The sequence below is a fragment of the Dromiciops gliroides genome, chromosome 2 (assembly GCF_019393635.1).
Source record: "Dromiciops gliroides isolate mDroGli1 chromosome 2, mDroGli1.pri, whole genome shotgun sequence".
In the NCBI taxonomy this organism is placed as follows: domain Eukaryota; kingdom Metazoa; phylum Chordata; class Mammalia; order Microbiotheria; family Microbiotheriidae; genus Dromiciops; species Dromiciops gliroides.
In genome coordinates this window covers 621,542,623-621,566,129 of record NC_057862.1, presented here as the reverse complement: position 1 = coordinate 621,566,129, position 23,507 = coordinate 621,542,623, and the positions used below count along the sequence as shown (strand labels likewise).

General features: G+C 41.3%; 1 protein-coding gene across 1 annotated transcript in view; it reads left to right on the top strand.

Annotated features, from left to right (window-relative positions):
* Positions 1-22,492, top strand: part of ADAMTS18 (ADAM metallopeptidase with thrombospondin type 1 motif 18) — a 187,818-nt gene extending 165,326 nt beyond the window's left edge. The window contains exons 18-24 of the mRNA XM_043981146.1: positions 2,033-2,174; positions 3,751-3,877; positions 11,445-11,649; positions 15,326-15,511; positions 16,751-16,963; positions 21,144-21,291; positions 22,374-22,492. Of these exons, the coding sequence (XP_043837081.1) occupies positions 2,033-2,174; positions 3,751-3,877; positions 11,445-11,649; positions 15,326-15,511; positions 16,751-16,963; positions 21,144-21,291; positions 22,374-22,492 (1,140 nt within the window). The remainder of the gene's footprint in view (positions 1-2,032; positions 2,175-3,750; positions 3,878-11,444; positions 11,650-15,325; positions 15,512-16,750; positions 16,964-21,143; positions 21,292-22,373) is intronic.
* Positions 22,493-23,507: the final 1,015 nt, after the last annotated feature.

The following is a 23,507-nucleotide window of genomic DNA, read 5'->3' as shown; positions in this document are numbered from 1 at the left end:
TCCACTCATGACTCCTTTTTGAACACAAAATTTTTCTGTGACCCTGGTATATAAAATAGGTATACATAACCTTTTACTATTGCCAAATATTTTGCAATCTCCACATTTGTTTATGCAACCCTATATGGGTTCACATATGGGTTCATATATGGGAACCCCATATGGGTTCACAGTTTAACAAGCTTTGGCATAGATGACCTCTCAGGCCCCTAACAATTCTAGGATTCTATGATTTCTATTTATAATCAAAACCATCCTTACCTCCTTGGTACACATTCACCTCAGCTCTGGTGATCAGTCCTTGAAAGAGTTTCTTGACCCTTCAAAAACTCCTGAAAGGAGAAAACCGCTGGTTCTGTTCAGGGTTTGAACCTGAACGATGTTGGAGTAGTAAAAGAGGAAAAGGAGAGACATAGAGGATACCCTTGTATAAGCAACATAAATCAGATTTGCCTCGGCTCTTTTGATCTTTTCTCGGACAGTCTCTGAACTGAACCAAATGCTTTACCCATTGTTCTATTCCCTACCATCTTTTTTTTTTTCCTTCAACCCCTCACATCCTAGGTTCTAGGACACAGGTTATTAGGAAAGATATATTTTTAATACTTTAGGATTCTAAAGCTTACTGATCAGACACTTGCCCTGGGGTAGCAGTTATTGAGCTAATTAACGTAGTTAAGCCTAGTACCTATCAGGCACTTCATAAATGTTTGTTGATTGATTGATTGATTGATTGAACTAGCAAGCAAATATTTACTTCTGATCTGCTAAAGTAACAGTCTCTGCTAAGACCCAAGGCAATGCTTGCAGAGTGTGGTCAGGGTATTGCAACCTTATACTCTGCATACTGTATAAACGACCTTCTTCTAGTCTGGTGGAAGGATCAGACTTTAAGTCAAAGGCCCTAGAATAGAAATTTAGCTCTGCCATCCAATCATGTGACATAGGGAAACTCTCTTTCTTCCTCTAAGCCTTAGTTTACTCATCTGCACAACAAGAAGTATTAAATGGGAGAATAAGATAAAGGGAGGGAGGAAAATAAGCATTTACTATGTGCCAGTCAGTGTACTAAGCCATTTTTTAAAAAAGTAATATCACATTTGATCCTCACAAATGTCCTGGGAGGTAGGTGCTAGAATTATCTTCATTTTACAGGTGAAGAAACTGAGGCAAACAGATTAAGTGACTTGCCCAGGGTCACACAGCTAGCCTGGATTTCCTGACTCCAGGCCCAGTGCTCTTTCTTCTGTACCACCAGCTGCCTCAAACTGAGCCAGAGGATTAAGAGCTATAAATGATCATAAAGGTCATCAATCCTAGACTAACCACAACATTTTGCATCTGAAAAAACTGAGGCTCAGAGAAGGGAAGTCACTTTCTGCAAATTTCACTGTTAGTATTTAGTGGCAGAGCTGGAGCCAGAACCTGTCTCTTCTAAGTTTCTATCAGAAGTTCTTTCCCCTGACACTTTTGTAAATCTTAGAGTGCTCTGACAGTGTAAGCAATTGGAATTAGAGGACCAAACCCCTCATTTTATACAAAAGGAAACTGAGGCTCAGAGAAGGATGGGAATTGCCCCAAATTTAAAGATAGTAGTAGAGCCCAGGTCAAATCCAGACCACTTGACTTTCAATACAGTACGCTTTCCATGATGTCATACTGCTGTTTCTCCTCCTCTTCCTTCTTTCTCCTCCTCTTCCTTTTCTTCTTCTTCTGTTTCTGCTTCTGCTTCTTCTTATTATTATCACATGAGGATGAGAAGCTTTGGGAAAATATCATGCAGTGCTTCTTACTGTCATCTCTGTTGAAATAATATTTTAGTCGTGTGTGTTTTAAAGAGCCACTGGTAAATGGTAGATCTGAATCTAAAATCTGGAATCCTAAATCTCATGAATGTGTGCTGTGAAGCAGAGTACAAAACACCTTTGAAGTTCCCAGGGTTGTGTGGCCATCTCTAAAATGTCAAAGGAGATTTAAGGCCTAGATTTAATGTTTGCCCTCCATCCCTCTCCTTTCATCTACCCCTGTACAGATTCTGATGCAAGGCAAAAATCCAGGGATCTCATGGAAATACACCCTGCCGAAAGTCAAGAGCACAATGCAGACCGGGACGAGAGGACACATCTACACATGGAAGACAGTGCAGTCAGACTGTTCAGTCTCGTGTGGTGGAGGTAGACAACTTTCCTAATTCCTCTTCCTCTGGGTCTTCTTCAAACCCCATCCTTCTGGCTGTCCTCATCTAGGACAAGAGTGAAATGAGGCAATGTTAAGACTGGTCTTTCATAGGAGCCTCGTTGCTATAGAAAGCCAATATAAATATCAGGTATTTTAGGCCTTTCACAGTTGCCCCTTTTTGGTATGGAGGTGACTCTGAGATCTTGAAAGGCTCTGACACTGGAGCACAAACTATGGCTAGCCTTACCAAGATGGAAAGAAAGCCTTTGATGGTTGCATCGCTAGATGCCCTGGCAAGACCAACCCTGGGGTATTGTATTCAGGCTGCCACATTTTAAGAATGACATTGCTATATGGAAGCCAATCTAGAGGAGAGTAAGGAATTGACACCCGTGCCCCAAAAGGATGGATGAAGAGTGTGAAGGCTGGAGAAGAGAAGGGGCATGAGCCATGATACTTGTTTTTCTTGGCCCCAGAGGGTAGGACTGGAAGCACTGGGGAGAAGTTGCAGAGAATCCTAATTTGGCTTGATAGAAGGAAGTTCTTTCTCACCATTAGAGCTGTATTAAAGTGGAAGGGGATGCCTTGGACGGGGCTGAGTTCCCTGTCACTGGAGGCTGGATGAGATCTTTTTGAGGATGGTATAGACAGGATTCCTACTCAGTTATACATTAGTTTAAATGATCCCTGGGGCCCAGGACTGCTCTAAGAGTCTATGAAATCAATAGAATTTAGATTTGAGGAACATTTCTGTCAAATTGAGTGTAGTATGAGTCAAGATTGGCAGTGTTCCTCCAATGTTGGCCTCCATTTTCAGAAGACTATTTAGTACCTCCAGAGATTGGCAACTCATTTTCCCCAGCAAAGCCATCTGTTTCACAACATATTTGCTTTGTTTCATTACCTTCTCCCAGTGGGATATTTTGACCAGCCCTCAAATCAGGCCTGCAGACTGAAAATTGAAACTAGACAAATATGAAAATATTCTCTTGGAGGAAAAATGTCTTAGATTAGTTTCAGTTTTCCCCATGGGAGGTATTTCCCTATTACATTTTTTGCTCAGTGTTTCCAATTTTTAAAAATGCTGCCAATGCATTAAAAAAATGCCCCCCAAAAACATGATAAATTTAAGGCTGGAATAGATCCCTCTTTTCTGTGGGGGGAGGGGAAAGGAAATAAGCATTTATATAGTACCTACTATGTGCTATAATGCCTTAGTACTGTGCTAAGCACTTTATAAATATTTTCTCATTTGATCCTCACAACAAATCTGCTAGGTAAGTGCCATTATTATCCCCATTTAAGAGTTGAGGAAATTGAGGTAATCAGAGGTTAAGTGACTTGCCTAGGGTGACACAGCTAGTAAGTGTCTGAGGACTGCTTTGAACTCATCTTCCTGACTTATGAAGGACTCTATCCACTGAGCCACCTACTTGTCTCTTTGCCTCAGTTTCATCATCTCTGAAATGAGGGGTTGGAACTAAATGATCCCAATGTTCTCTTTCGGGTCTGTGTCTCATGCTAGACAACTGTTGATGCTTCTTTTTAAAAAAATTTTCAATGTTTCTTTAGGTCACATTATGGTAAAGATCATTTGTTTCCAAGATCATCAGAAGCAAGTGAATTCATCTTTTTGTAGCACGAAGACCAAACCTGTGACAGAACCCCAAACGTGTAACATCTTTTCCTGCCCTGCATAGTAAGTGTTACCCAGAACTGTCACTTTTGCACAGTGGAAAGGAAAGAACCCTGGATCTGGACTCAGGATCTGGATACCAGCCCAAACTTGCCAGTGATTTTCTGTGTGAACTTGGCCAAGTCCCTTCCATCCTCATGAACTCATGTAGATCATCTCTAAAGGCCCATTCTGGGCTGGCCCTGACTCAAATCAGTCCTTTGATAGTTTAGGTTTGATACCAGAATAGAATAAGACACTGGTAGCTCCTTCAACAGTTAACAAAAAAGTTTTACTTGGCCCAAGAAAGAGAAGGACATTCAACAAGGATAGGTATTAAGGAAACATCAAGTTGATTCATTTGAGTAATGTTCAACTTGCCCATTGTGATCCATCAGCCAAGCACTCCTCATGGCTGATTTTTACTCAGGTGATAAAGAGGTGATGTCAACAATCTGAGTCTTAAGGATTGTCACCATACCTTTTAAGGAAAAATGAGCATAACTTGCACAGAGAGAAGGGGTTAGGATATTGCTTTTTCCATGTGCTTCTGCCTTAGATGCCATGTTCTAATGTGCTAGATTCTTAGGATTCTTCCAGCTTAATTTCTATGAACTCTCTTTGGATTGAGATGAAAGAGATTTCTCACAAGGGTTTTTGAGGCAGGGTACCTCAAAATGTGGCATCAGATACTCTTCAACTCATAGAAAAAAACCCAAAATATTCTTAAGTAAAACAGGCAGCTCCAGGATTTTAGGGCTATGCACATTTTATTTATGTAAATGAGATGATAAAGCCAATGAAATAAGTATGGAATTCAGAACAAAAATAGCATAGGTGCTTACAAATATATTACTCTACTCCCCAAAAAGGAACTTTTACTTCTTCAAAAGAAACTGGTATATGGCCACCAAAACTATCTTTCAATTTTGAACTATTTTTCTATTTTCTTTTCTGGACAAAAATACCCTGGGTTGCTCCAACCAAGGATATTTTGCAAAAATATTTCAATAACTCAGTGAATCTGTGATCTCATCAATGTACTACTTCCTCCTTCCAACAGTATGGATCCCAACCCATTTATGCATTCTCATACTTAGTGATTTTCATCAAGGTCTTCCCATGAATTTTCCATGGAGGTTCTACCCAATGCATTTAAAATTCATGGGAATGAATTTATGCCCCAAAGAGTTCAAAGAAAAAGGAAAAATAAGTCCTTATGTACAATATAGAAATTCTTTTTATGGTAACAAAGAACTGGAAACTGAGGAGATATCCATTAATGGGGGTTTAAGCTCTTATAACTGATACCTGCACTAAGACTTTTGTGATACCCTGTATTATGTAGTGTGTGTAGATAATGTAGTATGTATAGACAAAGTATAGTCACAGGCAGAATGTAATAGTCTTTAGAGAACTGCCCTCAACCTTAGGAAGACCTGGGTTCAAGTCCCCCCTTATCTACACATTTGCTAAATTGCTGGGGGCAAATAACTCAACCTTTCAGGACCCCTAGGAAATTGTCTAGGACTATAAGTTGTGGGAAAAGTGACAATCAACCTGGGAAGAGGAAGTTCCTCATAGGAAGCTTCTCATAGTAATAATGGCACAGCTCTGGTCCAAAAAGACCATAAAGGAGTAGAAAAAGTGCTAGTCTTAGAAGAGAAGGAAATTATGCACCTACTTTGTGCAAAACACTTTAAAAATATTATTTCATTTGATCTTCACAATAACCCTAAGAGGTAAGTGTTATTGTCCCTAGTTTACAGTTGAGGAAACTGAGGCAGACAGAGATTAAGTGATATACCCAGAGTCGCACAACTAGTAAGTGTTCTGAGGCCATATTTGAACTCAGGTCTTCCTGACCTTAGGCTTAGCACTCTAACCACTGTGCCACCAGCTGCCTCAGACCTTTGTGAGGTGGGTAGTAAAAGGATTTGTTTTCATCTTCCATCTTAAAGATTAGGAAACTAAAGCTCAGAAAGAGGAAGGAACTTTGTGGCCACAAAGCTAGAATATATCAGCAAAGAAATCAGCCCAGCTCTCTAAAAAAATGTTCAAGACCCAAATAAGTGAAGAGCCTATGGATTCTTACTTTAAAAATGTAAAGATCCTTGGGGGCAGCAAGGTGGCACAGTGGATAAAGCACTGGCCCTGGATTCAGGAGTACCTGAGTTCAAATCTGGCCTCAGACACTTGGCACTTACTAGCTGTGTGACCCAGGGCAAGTCACTTAACCCCCATTGCCCCGCAAAAAAAAAAAATTAAAGATCCATGCAGGAGTATTTACCAACTAGCTATAGGAAGGAAGGGAGGGAGGAAGGGAGGAAGAAAGGAAGGAAGGAGGGAAGAAAGGAAGAGAGAGAAGAGAAGAGAAGAGGAAAAAATGTACCCAACATCCCCATTATTAATATTTCTCCATCACTTTCTTATGTCTAGAATCTCTAGACAATGAACAAACAATAAATTAAGCCTTTTTAGTGTTTTTTTTATCCCCAATGTGTAAGTGTTCATGCTGGATATTTAGCAATCAGCTCTCTAAGCCTATACATGCCAGCTCAGGACACCAATGGATCCATCTTTCATCATCAGTGTGGATACTCCCTTTCCCCATGACTGCTGTAGACTGCAGCCCCTTTGTTACTTGCAAATGCTTTCATGAGTTGCCATGGCCAGAAAATTTCATCCCCTGGTGGCCAACCCTTTGGTGATGATCCTCTGCCAGCTTAGCTAGGCTAGTCCTCAGACTGCACTTGGCTAGTTGTCAGGCTGGAACTCTGAAGCACTTGTAGTGTGCTAAGGCAATCCAAGGGAGAATTCATGATACACTAATATAGTCTTTGGAGAGTCCAGGGTCACCTTCATACCATGAAGACTTGAGTGGTATGGAGAGTGGTATCAGAATGTGATAATGGTTAGCTTTGGAAAGAGCACCATGCACCACAAAAGTACTGATGTCAACCCAACATCTTGTAAGCTACTTATATATGTGAGGGATTTCCTGCTCAGGTTTAGGTTAGGCTGAGAAGACCTTCACAGTTCCTCCAGCTCTGAGATTCATTTGGAACACTGAAGGACACAGTGCTGCCTTACAAGAGTCTTTATCAAATTACTGAGAAAGTCATGCAGAAAAGGGCTCTGCTTGGCAAGAAAAATTAATCCTAGTGAGTTCTCCAACAATAGTGTAGCCAAGGGCAATTCAGAAAAACTGCTGAAAGAGGCATGTGGTCCTCTACCCTGAGCCAAGCACCACCTCCAGGCCTTGTCTGTTTCTGGGGAGTCTGAGTATCCTACTACTGTATAATTTGCAGTTTGGGTTTCATGGTCTGTGGTGTACTGTCATTTAAAAATTCCTATAGCTGGGGGACTTCATAAGGTTGGGTTTTTCTTGTTTTGTTTTGTTTTTTAAAGAGCAGCTGGCCCAAACCCTGAATTTTACAGAGGAAGAAACTGAAGTGACTTATCTAAGATCACAAATTGAGTCAGTGGTAAAGCCAAAATTCAGACCCAGATCTTCTGATTCCAGGTTTAGCACTCTTTCCACCCTAATCTTCCTTCAAGACTCAATTCCTCCCCCTACCCCATCTCCCACTTTTCCTACTCCTCCTTTTTCTCCTCCTCTTTCTTCTCTCTATGTCTCTGTTTGTTTATCTGTCTGTCTGTCTGTCTATCTCTGTCTCTGCTTCTCTGTCTCTCTATGTCTGTCTCTCCGTTGTTCTCTGTCTGTCTGTCTCTGTCTCTGTCTCTGCTTCTCTGTCTCTCTGTTGTTCTCTCTCTGTCTTTGTCTGTCTGTCTCTGTCTCTCTGTTTCTCTCCCCCCCCCCCTCTCTTCAGATTACCTAGTACAGTTTTTCTGTATACATAGTAGACTGCACCACTACAACCTTCACCAGTCAGCCACAGAATGTATGCTCCTTCAAGGAGCTATCTCTGAATATCCAGCACCTAGCACAACAGTGCCTGAGTTGAACTGAATTTAAATGAAACTCATATGGGGCCAATTTATATCAAAAGATAATTCTGTTGATTCAATTGGGAGGAAAAAAAACAGCTGAATCTTTGAAATCTTCCTACCAGGTGGAAATGCAAATTATGCATCAAAGAGTTACTTGATGATCAAAGGATTAAAGCAAAGGAAGTTAAGTAGATAGTATTTATATGGTGTTTTGAAGTTTACAAAGCATTTTACAAACATTATCTCATTTTGTCCTCACAACTACTCTGGGAGGTAGATGCTGTTATTATCCTCATTTTTAGATACACTCCAAGAATGTATGTGTATATATTTATTGCATACTTGCACATCATAAAGGGGAAAGCCCTTTTGGGAAACCAAGAACTCAGAGGATGACTTTTTTAAAAAAAAATTCCTAAGTTACTACAGAGAGACACAGGAAAGCTAATTTTTTCTGTTGCTTTTGGAATGTATTTGTTAACAAATTTTATTCTTAAAAATATGGAAACTTTTTTTTATTTTTACTATATCAATTTCATTTGCACCAGCTTTAAAACCTCAATGAAGAAGTTATTTTAAATCCTGCCCCCACCCTAATTGTTTTCTACTATATGATCTAGAGAGCTGAAAGAGACTTTCAGAGCATCTGGTCCAACTCTTGATGAACTCATTTTTCTGTCTCAGTCACACACAGGAGTGGCCATGCCTTAGTCTCACCATCATTCATAATTGTGACACCTGCACAATATTAAAATCTGAAATTTCCCTGTCTGATTAAACTCTCCCTGCCATCTCTCCCTCTGTTGTATGCCTCATAAACCCATTTTTCATCCTCTCCATGGCTTATAGTCTCATCACCATCCATTGTTCTCCCAATCCATTATCATGGCTATGGCCTCCCCTTCTTCCCTTTTGATTCTTGATCCCACAATTCAACTATGACTGTAAATAGACCTTTGATTCACAGGCTCATGGATTTTGAGCTGGAAGTGACCTTAAAGTTCATCTAGTCAAACTCCCTTATCTTACAGATGAGGAAACTGATGAAACACTGACATAGCTTTTGAGAGCCAGGCTCACATCTAAACCATGGCAAGGCAACAGAGGAAAACTTGCGTAGAGGCTCTTTATCTTCGGGTGCTAAAAGTTGTTTACTTTGAGAGCACCATGTAGTATGAAAGCACAACTTCAGCCAAGCCTCCTCCAGGGTCTTTATTTGAGGGGATTCCTGGTTCGAATAAGATGACCTCTGCAGTCCCTCCAGCTCTGAGATTCATCTAGAATACTGAAAAGACACAGCTCTAAGTGATTTGTCCAAGGTTACACAGATACTTAAGTGACAGAGATAGAATTTGAACCGAAGTCCCTGAATCCCTTATTCCCATGTCCTCCAGGTATTCTTCAAGCTTTGTTAATGTAGCCTCCAATATCTGCCTTCTTTGGTCCTTTTTCTGGATCGATGGATGTCATTGATGGGGAGACCTTGGAATCAATCAGTCAGCCAGCAAGCATTTATTAAGCACTTACTATGGGGTCAGACACTGTGCTGGGCCTGAACATACAAAGACAAAACCAAAAACAATCCCTGATCTCAAAGAGCTTACATTCTATTAGATAAAATATTACATATGTATATACAGAATATGGGTGTATATATATATATGTGTGTGTGTGTATATATATGTATGTGTATATATACATGCATATGTATATATATGGAGAGAGAGAGAGAGAGAAATACACATACATAATTTGGGAACATCTAATACCATCCCCTCTTCTCTCTATTCCATACTTTAAAAAACCACCATACCTTTTCTTTTTTCTTACTCTTTCCTTTTGCTCTAGTATCTGAAGCTAACCTCTATGCATTTGCAGACTCATAGATCTGTTTTAGATGAATGCTCGACTAGATGTGCCTCTCCCATCTCAACTTGTGAAGTTGATTTCTTTGAAGCCACTTTATATTTGTCCCCATTATATGCTAACTTACTGGATTTGACTCAATATTCCAGCCTACTGAGATCTTTCAAAATCTTGACCTGGTGATATGATGACACCAGCTTTGTGTCACCTGCAAATTTGTTAAGTATAACAACTATTCCTTTATCCAAGTCCAGGGCAAAGCTACTCCAATAGAGACTTCCTCTTACATTGAAATCAAACCCTTGATTTAAATGCATCTAATTGTCCTCTTGTCCAACTCATAAGTTTCACAAGAATGACATGAGAGACATTATAAGTTGCTTTGCTAAAATCTGTTTTAACAATGTCTGTGATATTCCCTTGATCTACCATTTTAGTGACCCCTCAAAGAAATTAAAAAGGCTATTCCAGAATGACCTGTAGACTCTTTGTGATCACCACTTTCTTTTCTAGATACTTGGGTTAATTGACTTACCCAAGGTTGTACAGGTAGTAAATAGTGGAGATCCGTTCCCATAACTCCAAATCCAAAAGCTCAATGGAAGAGTACTGGCCCTGAAGTTGGGAGGACTTGAATTCAGATCTCATCTCAGATACTTACTAACTGTGTGACCCTGGGCAAGTCACTTAACCCCAATTGCCTTAAACATCTGGAGCCAATATATATCTTGCCACTGGACCCAGATGGCTCTGGAAGAGAGAGTAAGGTTGGTGACCTTGCACAGCCCTCCTTCACTTATATCCAATTCACTATAAGTCATTATATCTCCCCAGTGTCATGATCCTCTTCTAGAACAGACAACAACTTTCTCTTTTGGTCACCTCCAATCTTGACTCCTCTGAGTTTATGGTATTTCATAATCTGCAGCCATGTTGTATCAGCGAGAGAATATAGGCATTAAAGACATGGGCTTTGGCAGCTTAGAATGTTTGAAAGTGCCACACAGTTTCCTAATTGTGATACAGCCTGAACTCTTCCAGTTCACTTCTGGACCTAGCTCATTGTCTGTGTGGCACAGAAATGGAATCTTCTCTTCTTCAAAAAACCTCTTTCTCTCTCCTACCTTTTCTCTCACATTTCTTTTTTTTTTGAAGGGCAATGAGGGTTAAGTAACTTGCCCAAGGTCACACAGCTAGTAAGTGTCAAGTGTCTGAGGCCAGATTTGAACTCAGGTCCTCCCGAATCCATGGGCCAATGAATATGAATATCCACTGAACCACCTAGCTGCCCCTCTCACATTTCTTAGAATATATCTAGATGTCTTCTTTACTCTTTGCTCTATTCTACCTTGTGACATACTTATCTGTGCACATTTCATATCCCTTATTAGATTGTAAGTTCTCTGAGGGCAGGGATTGTGTCATCATATTTGTGTCCCAGTTCAACAGAGCATTTATTTCAATGGATAAATGATTTTTTTTTACCAATGCTAATAACAATTCCTCCATATCATTTCATGTAGTAAATTCCTTATCCATATCTTTCAACAAATTATCATAGAGCAGAAGTTCTTACCCTTCTGTGTATCACAGACCCCTTGGGTGCCATTGCAACACTGTTCATGCTTCCTGTTGCTACATGCCTGGATCACTTCCTTTTCTAGTCATATATATATTTGTTGAATTGATTACATTTTCATGTTAAGGAAGTTTTGTTGGACTTCTCATAGATTTAATTTCTTAATCCCCAAATGCCTTTTTCCCTTGATAGTTGGGCCCCAGGTGAATGGAGTTCCTGCAGCAAATCCTGTGGGGGAGGCCAGCAAAGCCGGCTTATTCAGTGTGTCCAAAAAAGGAGTTTCCAAAAGGAAGAGGTTGTAGTACATTCTCGGTGCCCAGTGAGCACCCCATCCCAGATCCAAGTCTGCAATAACCATGCCTGTCCCCCAGAATGGAGCCTTGGTCCCTGGTCTCAGGTAAGAAATAAGCATTTGTTGCCTTATATTTCTCCACCACCACCAGAAGCACCAAGGACACAGTAAGGAAAGAGGGAAGAAAGAAAAAAATGTGTCCAACTTCGGGCACTTCAAAGGAAGATCAGGAGCATGGTGAGGCTCCAAAATTAGAACAGATGAAAAACATTTGAAGAATATTTGACCTTGGGGGGGCTTTCTTTGTATCTCTAGTGTGTGACACATAGTAGGTACTTAATGCTAGTTGACTGACTGACTGACTGACTGACTTGACTGGACAAGAAAATAGTTATCATCATCATGTAATAAGCACCAATTATGCACTCTGTATACAAAGACAAAACTGAAATTGATCTATTGACTGGAAGACCACTTGCCAGGCATCTTGCATTGAGGGCATTCCTCTCTCCAAGTAAGGGAGAGGTGAGGGTCTCTTCCAGTTCTGCTGGCTTATGTTCTAATATCCTCCTGGCTCTTGCATTCTGCAGCAAGATAACATGGTATTGAAAGAGAAGTGGATTTGGGTGGGATGATCAGGTTTGGGATCTCAGCTCTGTTTTTCACTAATGATGGTTGGCTCTTGTGTAAATCACATCCTCTCAGGATCAATTTCCTCATCTGTGTGAAATGAAAAATGAAAGAGTTGAACAAGATAACCTCTACATTCTTTTCTAGTGCTAAATTCTGTGATTCAGTGAGAGTCCTTGAGCTTACACAGGAAGTTATATGGAGTTTGACCTTGGGGAAGGTAAAAGGCGGGGGGATATATCAGGTTGCTGCTTGTTGGAGAGAGGAGGAGGCACCTAGTCTGGAGTCAACAGCCAATTAATGAATCTTTTTGATGTTTCTGAGGACTCAGGGGAAGAAAGGTCAGGAACAGAGGAATCACTAACCCAGAGCAGGCAGTATGGATTATGCCCTAGTCCCCAATTTCAAAGCTATATCAGGTATCTACAATCTTTGATCATCTGCAGTCAATGAGAGGAGGGAACTTCCCAAGTCTACTTCTTTTTTTGTTTGTTTGCTTTGGTTTTTGGTTTTCTTTTTTTTTTTGTTTTTTGTGGGGCAATGGGGGTTAAGTGACTTGCCCAGAGCCACACAGCTAGTAAGTGTCAAGTGTCTGAGGCCAGATTTGAACTCAGGTCCTCCTGAATCCAGGGCCGGTGCTTTATCCACTGTGCCACCTAGCTGCCCCTCCAAGTCTACTTCTTAAAGCATATACTAAGGGACCTTGAAGATCTTACAGTCCCAGAATTATAGATCTAAAAGGACTTCAAACACCACCTAGTCCAACCCTCTCATTTTAGAGATGAGGGAAATAGAGGCTCAGGGAGACTAAATGACTTCCTCAATGACACGCAGGTAAAAAGTATGAGGCAGAATTTGTACCCGTGTCCTCTGAATCCAGAGCCAGTGTTCTTTCTACTATACCACAATGACTCCTTAGTCCTAATGCCTTTATACAGGGAAAAGCCGAGGCTCAGAGAAGGTAAAGGGCTTGCTTGAGGTAAGACAATCAATGACAGGGTCATGAACAGAACCCAGATTGCCTGACAGTCCAGGACACTCTTTATTATATAGGTCACCTCAGACACATCTAGGCACCCACTCTGGTATGCAGTATAAAGTCAGCCAATTCTGCTACATGGTGGTTGGCATTTAAATCAAACTCTATAGAGCCTATGAATATTTCAATAAAATTGGACCACACATATGCTATGTTTCAATGCAACATCAGCTTATGATGTTGGAAATAAAGGCATTTCTTTTGAAAATCCTGAGCACCAGGGAATTGTTATATCCTATTACTTCTTGACTTATTAAATCTCTTAGACTCCTAGACTATAAGAGTAGGAAGAAACCTTAAGAAATAGACCATCGTCGAATCAAGTCAATAAGCGTTTATTAAGAGCTTATCATATGTCAGGCACTGTGCTAAGCGCTGGCGATACAGCAAAAAGGCAAAGGAAAGTCCTTACCTTCAAGTGATTCACATTCTAAAGAGGGAAGCAACATGCAAAAAGTGGTACATAAAAAGATACCTATAGTGTCAATGGAAGGTCATCTCAGAGTCCCAGAGAGAAGGCACTAGTTGTGGGGGAGGAGGGATATGAAGTGTCTGCAAAGACCTGAGTCTTAAAGGAAGTTGAAGAAGGTAGGAGGAAGAGATGAGGAGTGAGAGCATTCCAGGCATGGAGGATGGCACCTGAAAAGACCACAGATACAGGGTAAAGAAGGGTCATGCTATAATGCATGTGCTTTAAGCACTTTACTGCTTATAAGCTATAGCAATGCCAGTCATTAATTACAGTACAGGGGATGATGGAATATAGAGTATGAAAAACTGGGAAGGACCTTAGATATCATTTAGTCCATGTACCTCAACTTATAGAGGAGGATGCTGAGGCCTCAAAGCAGGCAAGGGACTTAGCCAAGGTCACACAGCTAATCAATAGCAGAGTCATGTCTGGAGAATAGGTGTCCTATCTTCTTAGCTAAAGATCTATTCACTGACAAGACCATGGTTTGTGCTTCAGGAAAAAAAAAAAAAGCCTCAGAGCATACAAAACTTTCTTTTGGCTTCTTGCCAGCAAGCAGGCACCAGTGTGGACCGTTCCTCCCTGAGGGATCGCTGGATTTGAATTCTTCTCATTCCTATGGGGGAAGGGTGGGAGACAAAGCTGCAGGAGCTCCCAGAGATAGCTGGAAAATCCTCCCCATGCCCTCTTATCCAAACTCCTACTGATGTCTGATGGTTTGACCTTGTAAAGGATATCCCCATTTTAGTCTCAAAATGCTCAATTTCTTAAAAATCACAAGGTCTCAGAAATTTCCCACGAGCACTGAAGCTAGTGACTGCATCATATAAAGGCCAAAGCGCTGGATTGAGCATCAGAAGACCTAGATTCTAGGGCTGGTTCTTCAATAGTCTTGAGATCACGAATCTTTGCATATGTTGATATTAAATCTCAGCCAAGAAAAAATGTGTTGTATTTTCTCCCCAATAATTTTGTTCAAAGCATTGAATTTGTTGATTAAGAGACTTCTGTTGGGGGTGGAGTTCCTAATGTCACAGGGAATTGGTGATGGGGGGTCCTTAGGTATTCCTCTTTAAAAAATTACACCCTCTCACACACAAATCCAATTAGAATAAAATAATCTTTTATTTAGGAGCTAGATAAAGGAACCAAGAGAGAAGTCAAGGACTTCTCTCAAGGGGAGATGGTTCAGAGACATGATTCTCTGAGATACCTATCTCCTCAAACAGAAGAAAGGCAAAAGCTTTTATAGATGGTAGATGGGGTGGGCTGATGGGGTGACCACCTGACAATGTAAAGTTCCCTTTGGGGGGGGGAAGCTTGAGGGAGGGGTGGTGGTCCTGACTTCTGGAGTTGTCTCTGTCTCTGGTGCTGATCAGGCAGCAGCCACCCCTCATGGGCTTATCTTCCTTACTTGTTTGGTGTGTCCCTCCTGATAGCTTGGCTTCTCAAGGAGTGTTACCCCAGACCCATGTCCTTTAGTTTAGCTGGCCAGTTTAAACTTTAATAGTCCCAGATTCCTTGATATGTCCCAACCCCATAACACTAATATACTTGGAGTTTGGGGGTCACATATATTGTGACACTATTTTAACCCGTACACACTAGAGCCTGTTGAATGTGCAATTATCTCTTCAAAGTGTTCCAAGACCTGTGGGCGAGGGGTGAAGAAGCGGGAAGTCTATTGTCAAAGTCCTGCCAGAGGTGATGTCCTACCAGACAACATGTGTGGCTCTGCCCCAAAGCCAGAAGCCCATGAAGGCTGTGTGCTAGGCCGCTGCCCCAGGAATGACCGTCTTCAGTGGGTGGTTTCCTCTTGGAGTGAGGTAGGATCTTGGACTTCATTTTTATTTCTGGGAAAGGCTTATAAAAGTCTGGTGGACTGGAGGCTTCCATGCCAACTCCCTTCTTTCCTGTCCCAATAAGTGACAGGCAGCTGTTCTTGCTTATCTTCCAGTGATCAGCATCATGCTAATCCTACATTTGCTGTTACAATATCTACTTGTATATCATGTCACGTAGAGTAAAGTTAAACTGGGATATAGGAGACCTACTTACTAATGGCATTTGACCCTGAGCAAGTTCATTAAAACCTGTTTCCTCATCTAAAATTGAGAAGGCTGGACTAGCTTTTTTCTAAGATGCTGTGTAGCTCAGACATCTTTTATGCTTCATTAATTTTATATAAAATGAAAAAAATTCATTTTATATAAAAATAAATGAATACAACATACTTGTAATGCACATAAAGATCAATATCTACAATGCAATTAGATAAATGCAAGGTAGTTTGAGAGGCAGGATACTAGCAGTTTGGGGTGGGGGTGGGGTCAGGAAAGGCTTTCTTATAGAAAGCTCTCTGAATCTTTTACCTCCTTGAATTATACTGTGAGAGCCAAATTGGATATACAGAGCATTAATCTCCCCCTTTAAACTTTCCCTTTTATACACACTCACACACACACACACACACACACACACATATATATATATATATATATATATCACAAACCAATAAGAAAAAGGAGCCCCTGAGCTTTAATCTGTGAGGGATCAGTTTTTTTTTTTTTTTATTGCTTGGGAATTAATTAGACAACAAGAGCTGAAACCAATTAGGGAAATAAGGAAAGAGAAATACAAATGAATAATCTTAGATCTAAGCTTAGTCTATTCCTTTATAAAACTCACCAAATCCCAAACTGCCTGCCAGACCGCGAACCCATGAAAAGACTGAACACCAAACCACATGCACTCCTTTCAATCCCACTCTGTCGCTGCTAAATTCGCCACCAGAGAGACCGAACTTCCGTTCCTGCCCTCACTTTTAAATTGGCTTCCCGGAAGTTCCTTGAGTTCTCTTCCCCAAAAGGAAGGTCCTTCAAAAGCTGCTTCAGTAGCATGCGCAATCTCTCAAATGATTCACCTAAAACTTCCAATATTAATCTTTACAAAAAATAATTTTTACCACAATACAAACATGGGGTGAAACCAAATCATTCCAGTTCATTGGGGAATAATAGTTGAGTGGGACTATCATTTTCTCACCCCCTACTCTTGTCCTCTAGTGCTCTGCATCCTGTGGTCCGGGCATAAAGAAGAGGGTGGTCCAGTGCAGCGAGAAAGGCCTGCCAGGAAAACTGATGACTTTCCCTGAGCGCAGATGTCGTCACATCAAGAAACCAGAGGTAGACCTGGAGGAGGCTTGTCACCAAGGAGCTTGCCCAGTGGCCATTAGGTCCACCCTGGTAGCCCGGTGGTATTCTTCCCCTTGGCAACAGGTAGGTCACCCTTTTCCATGTCTAATAAATAGTACATTATGTTGATATAGATACGGGTTGGAGGGGCAGCCTGGTGGAACAGGAAGGGTAGGGAATTGGATGTTACAAGATACCTATAGGTTTGAATCCCAGCTTTGATTCAACAAGTTCTACTGTGGATGTGGATCCCGAGGCCCGGAGAGGGGATGAGACTCCTAGAAGGTAATATAGCAAATTAACGACAGGGCCAGGACTCAAAGCCTCTTCTTCTAACTGCCAGTCTAGAGATCTCACCTCCTCAGACTTTCTCGGTTAAACTAGTCTTTCAGCTTATAGCCAAGGACTTTTAGAAGCTTGTTGAAGGATTCCTTCCTTCTCTCTCATAAGGATCATTATTCCTCCCTCAGAAATAGTCATACTGACCATCCAGCAGCTTGTGGGTAAGGCTATATAGCAAGGTTGGGGACTGCTGGGAGAGGCCTATATCAGAAAGAGCTATTCAGTTGAATATAACAAACATTTATTAATTGCCTACTGTGTGCAAAGCACAAAAGGTAGAGCTGTGATTAGGTTCTCATACACCATTAGAAGACTTCTTAAAGATGATTTAATCCAGGGGTAATTAACCCATAAGTAGTCTATGGATAGGTTTCAGGTGGTTTGTAAACTTGGATGGGGGAAAAATACATCCTTATTTTCACTAGCCTCAAACATTTCTTTCAATTATTTAAGAACATTCATCTAAGAAGGGGCCCCTAGGCTTCCTCAGACTGCCAAAGAGGTCCACAGTACATGAAAGGTTAAGAACCCCCTGCTCTGTGCCATCTGCCTCATTTTATACATGAGGATCCTGAGACCTAGACAGTGGAATTGACTTGCTAGTGGTCACACAGGTGGTGAGTAGCAAACCCAGAATTGAAGGTCGCTTCTCCTAATTCCCAAGCCAGGGCTAATGGGTTCCTAGAATCCAAGAATATCAGAGCTGAAAGAGACCTTACAGGACACCTATTCAACCTGCATTTGAAGAAAGAGGAGCCAGACTTAGAGTCAAATCCTGTCGTCCAGGAATAAAATAATGCTTCAGGTTGCACAGCTAGTGACAGTGCTGGGCCTCACTGAAAATACTTGGCAGTGACAGAGGAAAGAGCACCACCAGGCTAAGACTTGCTCCTAGAAATACCCTGGCAGTGTCAGGAAAATTTCTAAGTCCAATGGAGGAACAGAAACAACAAAGTCTCCAAGCCATAGAAAATAGGTTTATTGAGAGAAGGCCTCGTCTCACAACAAAGCTGATCAGTTAGGGGTTGGACCTGAAAGACCCTGAATTACAAAATCAACGGGTTTTATACCCCTCCCAGAGCTTGAATGCTTCTGTACAATCGTAATTAAAAAGTATCTAAAATTAAAGCATCTTATTAGGAAATAGAGGAACTGCCTACATGACAAATGTCAGCATTTTCCATTACTCATATCAGCCTTCTTGTGGCAACAGGGTCATAAGCTGCATGATCACTTCTTCTTCTTCTTTTTTGTTTTTTTTTTTTTGGTGAGACAATTAGGGTTAAGTGACTTGCCCAGGGTCATACAGCTAGTAAGTGTTAAGTGTCTGAGGCCAGATTTGAACTCAGGTCCTCCTGACTCCAGTGCTAGTGCTCTATCCACTGTGCCACCTAGCTACCCCTGCATGATCACTTCTAATCAAATATATCACTAGTGAGCTGGATGACCCCCCTGAGTCAAGAATAACACTTGTGGTTTCTAAAATATAGTATTATGGACTATTGTATCTTGTGATATTACTTAATGCTTAACAGTGGAAAGTATCATCTGACATTACTAAGTGGTAAGAAGAGAGACAATCTACTAATACAATTAAAATAAGATATCGAAATATAATAAATCACAATTTTAGTTAATATTCTGATTATTCTTAATTAAATCACTTATAACTATATTAAATCTCATAACTAAGGGATGGGGAAAATCTCACTCACAGCAGGGGGCAGCTAGGTGGAACAGTGAATAAAGCACCGGCCCTGGATTCAGGATGACTAAATTCAAATCCAACCTCAGACACTTGACACTTACTAGCTGTGTGACCTTGGGCAAGTCACTTAACCCTCATTGCCCTGCCAAAAAAAAAAAAAAAGAGGAGGAGGAGGAGGAGAAATACCCTGACAGATGGGTTCTGTGTGACAGAACTATTCTGAGAAAATGGACTGGATTCTGGCACTGAGTGGCTCCCCTCCCATCGCTTCTACCTCCAGCCTTAGACAGTCAAGGAGGGTCTTCTTGGGGATGTTTGTGGCTCTCAGAAGGAACTACCGGGGTTGACAATGAGAGCTCACAGTCTGGGCACCTCATCACCTCCTCCGCTTCAGAGCACCCCCAATTTTTTTTTCTCAGTGAGGAGTCGGGCTGTTGCATGTGCAAGGATTACCTGGGTTTATTTTAATCCGGTGTGATTAATTACTAGTTGTACCTGCAGTTGTCTCTACATTCCTGAGAACAGGAATGGGATGCCCATCCCTCTAGACAGCAGACATATTGCGTTTGGCCAAGACATTTAAAATTTCATCCTTTTCTTTAGGGTTAGACTAGACAGAAGCCATCTAGTCCAACTGCCTCATCTTACTGATGGAGAAATTGCAACTCAGGGGAAAACAACTTGCCAGGGGTCACATAATTGATAAGAAACAGGTTTTCTGAATCCAAATCCAGGGTTCTTTTTGCTAGGCTATGTCACTTGTGGAATTGATCATAAATCTTTGAAAAACATTCTCTGTTTGGAACAATAGTAATGGGACAGATATGCCTAGCTATTATAAAATGGCTCATGTAAACACATCATTATTTCTCCTCCTTCTCCTCCTTCTTCTCCTCTTAGTCATCCAAGAGACCAGCATTTGAGGAGGACCATAGCCTAATGATAGGATGGGAAAAGCAATGTACTAGGCCATTCCAGAGTGTACAAAAATAAATAAGAGCTGACATTAGGCAAGTAACTTCCCCTCTTGGCATCCCAGTTTCTTTATAAAATGAAGGGGCTAGACCAGATGATCCCTAAGATCCTACCCATTTATATTATAGATGATCAATTCATATTCTAAAAGCCCCTAAAGGTCTGACTGCCTGCCACCCAGCACTAAAATGTTAGGTTGTGAGTTCTGAAGGTCCCATCTACTATTTCTGACACTCCATGTTCTAAGGGCCTGTCTTGCTCCTGGCTTATAGTCTCAAATAATGGATAGCTCAGAGCCTGAGGGTTTAAATAAACAATCCATTTAATAAAAAGAAATTCAACTGCCCTCAGGTAAAAGCAGTTCCCAGGGCAGTTAAAAAGCAGGTCACAAGAAGATAAAAGCAAATAAAAGCCCTGGCTAGGAGGTTAAGAGCAATGTGCAAGGAAGTTCCCTGGAGCCTCCAGAACTCATTGCCAGAGTCTTAGAGCCTCTTTAACCTGCTTGCCCAAAGGGCCCCCACAGCAAGGACCCAATCAATCCATCTGAGGACAAAGTTAATTCAAACTGCCATGAGCTGGGACTATAGCAGTCCTGGCCAGTGCTGAAGGAGTCTGGGAAGTTAGCTCAAGTCTCCCTGTTTGCACATTTTAACTGCCCACAACAGTGCCCTTTCAGCTCTGACATTTTATTTTCTCTGGGGCCTTTAACCTTTGATATTTTAAGCATTCCAAAATTTTTTTTTCTCCTCCTTCTTTCCTTCCTCCTCCTCTTCCTCTTTTACCTTCCCTTCTTCCTTCTCTTTTCCTTCTCCTCCTCCTTCTCCTCTTCCTTCTGCTGCTTCTTTTTCTCTTCCCCCTCCTTTTCTTCCTCCTCATCTTCCTTCTCTCTTCCTTTTCCTCCTCCTTTTCTTCCTTCTCTTCTTCCTTCTGCTGCTTCTTTTCCTTTTCTTCCTCCTTTCCTTCCTCCTCCTCTTCCTCTTTTACCTTCTCTTCTCCTCTTTTCCTTCTCTTTCTCCTCTTTTACTTTCTCCTCTTCTTCCTTCCCTTTTCCTTCTCCTCCTCCTCTTCTACCTTCTCTTCTTTCTCCTCCTCCTCTCCTCCTCCATGTCTTCTTTCTCCTCCTCTTCTTCATCCTCTTCTTTATCTCCTTTTCCTAATCATTCTCCCCCTGCTAATCATCCAGAGAGATCATCATTTTACTTCTACTGACTCTCCATGGTTTTTTTTCCCCTTTTACAGTGCACAGTGACATGTGGAGGTGGCCTACAGACCCGAACAGTGCAGTGTCTCCAGCAAGGTCGGCCTACAGCCAGTTGTCTGATTCACCAAAAGCCATCAGCAGTCAGAGCCTGTAATACAAATTTTTGCCCTCTACCTATGAATAGAGGTAACAAACCCTGCACTTGAATTGGGCTAGTTCATTATTTTAGAAGAAAATATTTCTCAGGATAATTTGATTTGTATCAATATGTTCTAGAATTCTGTTAGTCTATTTAAAACTTTGCCCTTTTTCACTGATCAAACATTAAGAATATATTGTATGTGTGGAAATTGCCCCATCTATCATCCCTTCTCTCTCAATAATTTTTAATTTCTTCCTTTCTACTGGCTGCTTCCCTCTTGCCTATAGTCATGCCCATGTCTCTTCCATCCTTAAAAAAAGTCCCTCACTTGCTCTAGCTTAACTTTGGAGAACTTAGAGTGCCTTCTTCACCATGACATGGCACAAAAGGAAGACTTTATTGGAATGATAATAACCGCAACTTACATTTTGTAGTACCAGAACTATCTAAATACCTATGTTACCCTGGGGAGTGGGTCTAGTGCAAAGGTCAGTGTTGCTGCATCATAGAATGTATAAGAAGACTGGAAAGGTAAGAAGGGGTCAGGTTATGAAGGGCTTGGAAAGTTGTCAGAGACCTCAGAACTTGGAACACAATGCCTCAGAGTTAGAGAAAACATCAGGCCATAGAATGTCACAGCTGGGAGAGACCTTAGATGAGGGATCAGAAATAAAATGATCTGATAAGAGGGACAACACATCTTGGAACTTATAAACCTTAGGGTATAGAATGTCCCAGCTGGAAGAGACCTTGGACCAGAGAAGGTCAGAAACAAAGTGACCTAATAAGATAGATGACACTTTAGAACTTAACAATACCCAAAGTAAAAGGGACCTTGAATGTCACAGTTGGAAACAACCTTAGAACACAGAATGGAAGGTACCCTAGTCACCATATATCTCAAACCCACACAGCAAGTTTGTGGCAAAGCTGAGATTGTAATCCAATATTTCTGATTCTGAGGACAGAAATATTTCTACTGGAATATAGTTGCCTCTCTAGAAGGGTGGAGATTTGGGGCATCACAATCAAAACTAGGTCCCAATAATTACAAGTACGAGTTTGTCTCTAAGAAAAATGACCAGAGACCCCTGGCAATAATTTAACTGGCACTTTCTCATTTTAGATGAGCCACCTTGTGTGGATTTCTTCAGTTGGTGCCATCTGGTTCCCCAACATGGCGTCTGCAACCACAAGTTTTATGGCAAACAGTGCTGCAAGTCATGCTCAAGGAAGAATCGATGATGATGATGATAACAACTCATATTTCTCTAGTGCTTTAAAGTTTACAACCGCTTTCCCCAAAACAGCCCTGTGAGGTAGGTAGTGCAAGAATTATTATCCCCATTTCTGAGAAGAAGAATCTAAGGCCTGGAGAAGAAGAGGAGAGGTGACTTGACCAAAATCACAAGACTAGCAAATTCAAATCCAAGTCATCTGGCTCCAGATCCATTATTCTTACCACTACATTGTTCTGCCTCTTGAATTTTTTTAAATGTCTCTTGGAGATTGGGGTGGGATTGGTCTCCCCTTTTACCTATAGGGAACACCTCTACCCTGGGTCACTCACAGTACTCACCAAGCAAGTGGAGAACTGGGCTATAGGAGTGTGGCCATAGTGAAGTGCATAACGGACAAGAAATTGTTCATGTTGATAAACCATGTCCACTTCAGAGCCTTTGGACACGAGATGCCATGTTGGATCCCCTTTCATGAAATCCCTTCAGCCTGAGCTGTCCTTTGAACATACAGTTCTATCAGACCAATATGTGCTGAGTTACTGACCAGAACCCAGACATTTAGCCATTTCTACAAGTGTCAAAAGGATACATTGAGTCAACTGAGAAACCTCCTCTTCTTGTAGATTCACTAAGTCATAGACAGAGTTGAAAGGTATCATTGAGCCACAAAATCTCAGAGTTGGAATGGATCTCAGTTGTCATGTAGTTCAACCCCTACCTGAGCAGAAAGTCACACTACAGGTTTCCCCACACGTGGTTATCCAGTCTGTGCTTAGAAGACCCCCAGTGATGGGGAGCTCACTACCTCCTAAGACAGCCATTTCCACTTTGGGACAGTTCTAAATTGTTGTAAAGATTTTCTTTCCATCAAGCTTAAATCTGCTTGGATGCATCTTACATTGAATGCTCCCAGTTCTATCCTTTGAGACCAAGAAGAACAAGCCCAACCCTCTTCTACATGATTATCCTTCAGACACCTGAAAACAGCAATTAGGTGTCTTCTTTTCTTCACCCTCAAT